General features: G+C 33.8%; 1 protein-coding gene across 1 annotated transcript; it reads right to left on the bottom strand.

The window, feature by feature from the left end:
- Positions 1-2,801: 2,801 nt before the first annotated feature.
- On the bottom strand, positions 2,802-5,602 carry LOC105110590 (putative F-box protein At1g12855). Its single transcript, XM_011005677.1, has 4 exons — positions 5,536-5,602; positions 5,281-5,343; positions 4,951-4,956; positions 2,802-4,377 (listed from the first exon to the last, which is right to left on the bottom strand). Exons 2-4 carry the CDS (start codon positions 5,287-5,289, stop codon positions 3,085-3,087), a joined length of 1,308 nt encoding a protein of 435 aa, XP_011003979.1. The 5' UTR covers positions 5,290-5,343; positions 5,536-5,602; the 3' UTR covers positions 2,802-3,084.
- Between the last annotated feature and the right edge of the window lie 29 nt (positions 5,603-5,631).

Here is a 5,631-nt window from a genome sequence, read left to right as displayed (position 1 = left end):
AGGTTATGAGATACAAAATCTCTTATCAAGTGATAAATTAATGAATTAGTGGTAAGCTTAAGGTTATTGTGTGAACATGAATGGATATATGGATTATTTTTCTATGTAAGATTTTATGAAATGAGATTTTGATAATATTTCAAATAAAGAGAAATTATTCTGGGATTTTATTAAATTAAAAAGATTACTAATAACTCATATTCATAAACGCTAAGTTTAGCAATCATGAACTATTTTTTAAATAAGATCTTTTCAATTGAAAACATCAAGTAATCTTTTAAGTTTCATAAACAACTTCAATTTGAGAGACTTCTTTTATATTTTTCATGTGAAGGATATAAAGATTTTTAATATTATGAACTACATATAACTAGAGAATATATTTCTAAATTAATCTTGATTAGATAATTTATGAATTATTTAAACCAAATTTTCTAAATTAACTTTTACTTTATGGGGTATATCTTACTTTTGATCATAAGTAGCTCTATAACTAGTAAATATTGCTCTTAACTTTATTTTGTGCATGAAAGAAAGGTTATCAAGTATAATTTTTTTTTATGGTAATATATCTTTTTGTTGGCTCCATTAATTCCCATACTCAATTTTATTTTTTCAATTATGATTTTTCTAGGTTGTTTATTTTTTATCACAAAAAATTATAAATTAATTTTGACTTTCATTTCACCTTATTGATTCCAAGTTGATCCATCTTTATTTTCCCCAAGAAATAACTCATATACTAAGCTCTCATACCAATTGGTAAAAGCACTTCACGCTAAGTATTTAACATCTATTCATGGATATTCATCATTCTTTCACAAGCACTGCTCTTATTCGTTGATATTCATTATTCTTGCACAGTCACTTAAAGTTCTGAGTACTTCAACCTTAGTAAGGAGATTATACATTGCAATAAAAAATCTAAATACTAGTTTAATAAGAATTCTCATTAATATTCTAAACTAAAATCATTTTAAAAATCTAAATACTAGTTTAATAAGAATTCTCATTAACATTCTAAACAAAAATCATTTTTTATCTAAAAAACTCTTTTCCAACTAAATTAGAAAATCTTTTTTTTCCTTATCTTAGTATTTTCAATATATATATATAATCAAACTTATTTTATAGAAGAAAATAAAGCCACGCCAATTAAATTGATAAATTATAGAGCACAAAATCTTAATTGTGATTAATAGTCTATAAAATAGATTTAACTTTCATTAATTCACGCCTGCTTGGTGATAGGGGTAAGTAAAAAATCAAAAAAATCGATTAAACCGAGAAAACTGGAAAAGAAATAACCAAAAAAACCGAACCGAAAACAAAAATCAATTAAACCGATTAGAATATTTAGAAAAATATCTGGTTCGATTCGGTTTCCGGTTTTGTAATGCTAAAATCGGACAACCCAAACCAAACCAAATTGGTTCGATTTAGAAATAAAAAAATGTTTTCTACCCATTAACCCTGGCAGATTACAATACATAGCCGCCCCCTCCCTCTAAAACAAGTATAAATAACATATTTTCTTCTAACCCTAAATTTCAACATTCCCCGCAACCAGCCCTCCCCCTGCTCTGTCTCTTACTCTCAAATATGTCTTCTTCTTCTTAAATGGAAAAAATCTCTATTTCAAAAACCTATTATCCTCTGCATCTTTGTCATTCTTACCTATTCCCTCTTGTTGGGCTTTCTTGTCTGAGTGTGTGCTGGCTTTTGTCTTCTTTGCTTTGCTTTTTTTTTTTTTTTTTTGCATCTCTAGTCTCTCCCTGGCTTCAAATCAGTTAGTGATGAATCTTGACTATTAGATTCCATGAGAGAATTCGAATGATTGAACCTAAATTTCATTGACGAATTGGAGGCAATTATACAATAAAGAGAGCCTACTACTAGTTTACTTAAATTAATACTAACACAGCTACCACCAAACATCCCCGCACCCATTTTACTTACCATGAAAGGATTTTTTTAAGATCTCAAAGAAATTAAGATCTAAAAACTTTACACTCTCAACAGGTTCTATATCAATGCTATTGATGCTTTTCTTGTCTCTCATCTCTCAAATATGTATTCTTCTCCTCCATGCTTCTTGATGATTTTATATTTCAATAACTTTTGATTTTCTCTTTTTTTTTTTTGCGGTCAAATCCTTTTGTTTTGTGTATTTTTTTTGCTGGGTTTAACTTCTGGATAAGGAGAAATTGGAGTTGATTTTTTGAAAAATAGAAGCAAGTATAAAAATATCGATTTGAACTGGTTTAGAAGGGAAAAAATCGAACCGAACCGAAATTAATCTGTTTGAACCGGTTTTCGATTGGCTTCGACTCCAAAATTAAAAATAAAATAAAATCAGTTTGATTATTTATTTTGATCCAAAACCAAACCAGACCAAAAATGTTCAGCCCTACTTGGTGGGTAGACCTTGAAGGGGCATTCGCCTTCTCAACTTGTTTCCTTGACTCAATACATATAGAGTGCATCGTTCACGTAAAAGTTTCTGAAATTGTTTACGACAAATGTTACTCTCAGGTGTGTGAATACACGTTCATTTCAGCAGTTTTTGATCGATTCTCATCATCACCAGTCACCACATTAGATAGTGTGAATACACGTTCATTTCAGCAGATTTTGATCGATTCTCATCATCAACATTCACCACATTAGATAGAAGCCATTAAACTCTGATCCAACCTTCTGCTTTTAGACCAGGATATGAGATGGTTCGACCTACATCCTGTTGACAGGACGCAGCAAACATCCCAAGAAGGATAAGACACAAACTAACCAAATAACAATGAGAACGAAAATGCAAAATACAATAAGAAAAAACCCTTGCATACAGATACGTGATTGCAGGAGGAGTGCTCAATTACATTTCATCGACGTAGTACTACATATTTCACATCCCAGGGTGTGTGTGTGTGTGTGTATATATATATATATATAGTTCTTCCATCAGTAGCATACACAAAATAAAAGCGCAGAAACGGAGAAGTAACCCACAAACTATATTGCTATATGATTAGATGATATATATGTCATCGTCACTCCCTTTACTGGTACCAGCCAACAGGGAGGTCAATCAGACACATGATGACTTGGTGTCCAGGAGAGAAGGCTGTTTACATGAGGCAGGTATGAGCCAGATGATAGGTTGCGTTCTTTGTCCATCTCAAACTGCCTCATCACTTCAGATTTAAAGTCATAAGCATGGAATGAGCCATCTTCCTTCCTCCTGAAAATTACATCTCCACTGATTCTTAAACTAAAAATCGGAACCATGTCAATTAAACTACCTTTGGTGATTCTATATTGCTTTGTCCAAATGCCATCATGCACACTCTTCAAGTTCCAAATATCAATGTTCAAGTCTTCATGTGTGACAAAACATAAGAGACCACCCATCTCCATAACCCTGTCATGAGTAGTACAACGGTGGGGCAGAGGTATGCAATGAAATCTTTCATTCTCCACTTCCATTGACACTATGAAATCACTATTATCAAGCTGCGGAAGCCAATGCAGAGCTCCAATTGCAGAAACAGGTGCATGCCCGAACCAATTAAATAGTCCGCATGAAGGTCCGTTCACTGCCCTCCATGATCTTGTCGCTAGATCTAGTGTCTCACAGGTGACATACTCAAACTCATCCCGAAAAAGGTGCACCAACTTATAGTCTCCGGTGACATGATTCAATGCAAAGCCATAGGACTCCTTATGATATTTACACAAAGTACCAAGAGGAAGTGTAATGAGCTTCCGTGTCACAGGATTCATGACTATCAGTCCTTTCTTCACATGGTTATCAAGCAAAATAAGGCCATTGCATGTAGCTCTAATGCTTCCCAGGCAGCTAACATTATACTTCCCTACCTTGATCTTTCCTTCTTTAAATTCCATGAACTGGATAAAGAATTTTGATGAGCTGCCAGTAACATGGGGCCCAAAAATGGGGACAGTTTTTAAGTTCGTTTGAAGCAAAGCTGCTTCAACTGAAAAGGTATTACCTTCTTCCTCTGGCATTGATGTCATAGAAAAAGGGTCTGGTCTTGAATAAGGGCATGATCTTCCTCTTGAGACTGATTCTAGAAAGATCAAAACAGATTCAGAGCGACGGAAATGTGAATCGGTGAAAGTTCGGCTGTTAATTATATTGTACCATGGCTTACACACAAATCTTGAACTTGGAAGTGATTCAAGAGGCAGCCAAATAAGGATATTCATTATGCAATCCTTGTGAAAATAAGGGGCTGGACCAGCTGGCTGCTTCCTTTGATCATCCTCCATCTTCTTCGACAAGGCTCTCTTTTCTACAGATTTTGATAGCCCCATGTTCCTGTTCCCCAATGGTTTGGCCATTCTGCCTGATCCCTTATAATCAATGTATATAATGTGAGAAAATACAGGAATATATAGAAGAATGAACCAAGAAAAAAAAACACTTGTAGAATAAATCCTAAAAAAATACAGCCATTACAACATAATTTATGTACAAATGCAGTTGCTTGGTGTCACAAGTTTATTCTGGGGAGAGGATGATGGCAGATTGAAAGAAGGAATTGGGGGAGTTAATTCAAATTCATATGACCGTTCCACCACCACCCCATGTCGTGTGATTTGGTGTTTATGGATTGTAAAACGTAGCATTTCATTTAGTTGTTTTTTTGTTTGAGGGGGTTTATTATTGTGTTTCAAAAATATTTTTAAAAAAATTTAAATTTTTTTATTTTTTTGTTTTAAATTTATTTTTTATGTTTTCAAATCGTTTGATATGTTAATATCAAATTAATTTAAAAAAATAAAAATATATTATTTTAATATATTTAACATCACTCTTAAACACCCCCTTAGTGACTTGTGGTGTATGCCAAACGTGGTGGCTTAAGAGGCGAGTAGAATGGCATTCTCTCCCTCCCCCTCCCTCCATGACAGCTTACCCTTCACACATTGCTGGAATTCGCTACACCCCATTCCTCTCTTCAAAACACACCTGGAGATTTCCCAGGATGGTTCCATCCAAATTAAGCTTGTTCCACTTGGCGATGTACCAAGTGACTTGGGTAAAATCTCAAGCATACCAGAGATGAAAGGGATTAAAAGAGGGAAAAAAAGGTATTCCTCTTGTGTGGCTTAAATCCCCAATAACACTCTCAAACCACTCAAAAAGAAGAATAAAAAGGACATATAGAGTACTATTTGCATCAAAGGATTGATATAAAAAGGATTAGGTTTTCTTTCAGGAAGACAACAAGATGATCAATATGGTAAATCAACACGAACCATTGGAAAGATATTGAATGATACTCGATCCACAATATCAGCACATACATAAAGTCCCTGTCAAATTTAGCATCGGTCCATCTTCCAATATTGAATGATTAAACAGAAGAATCAATACGTTCTAATCATCAAACAGATGTTATTATGATTAAAATCATAGCTATGTATAGATCAAGAAAGGAAATAAGAACAAGAAAAAAATCAGTTTTGAGAAGAAACAAATGGCAAACAAGAGATCCTAATTCATACCTGGTGATGAAGATAAAGAGGTCGTGTAGGCGGCCCCGTGAGTAGACTCTCTGTCTCCTCGTTTGCTTTTTACTCTTCATTCAGCTGACAAAAACG

The sequence above is a fragment of the Populus euphratica genome, unplaced genomic scaffold (assembly GCF_000495115.2).
Source record: "Populus euphratica unplaced genomic scaffold, PopEup_1.0 scaffold257.1, whole genome shotgun sequence".
NCBI classification, from domain to species: domain Eukaryota; kingdom Viridiplantae; phylum Streptophyta; class Magnoliopsida; order Malpighiales; family Salicaceae; genus Populus; species Populus euphratica.
The sequence above is the reverse complement of the archived record's forward strand: the minus strand, read 5'-3'. Positions and strand labels throughout refer to the sequence as shown.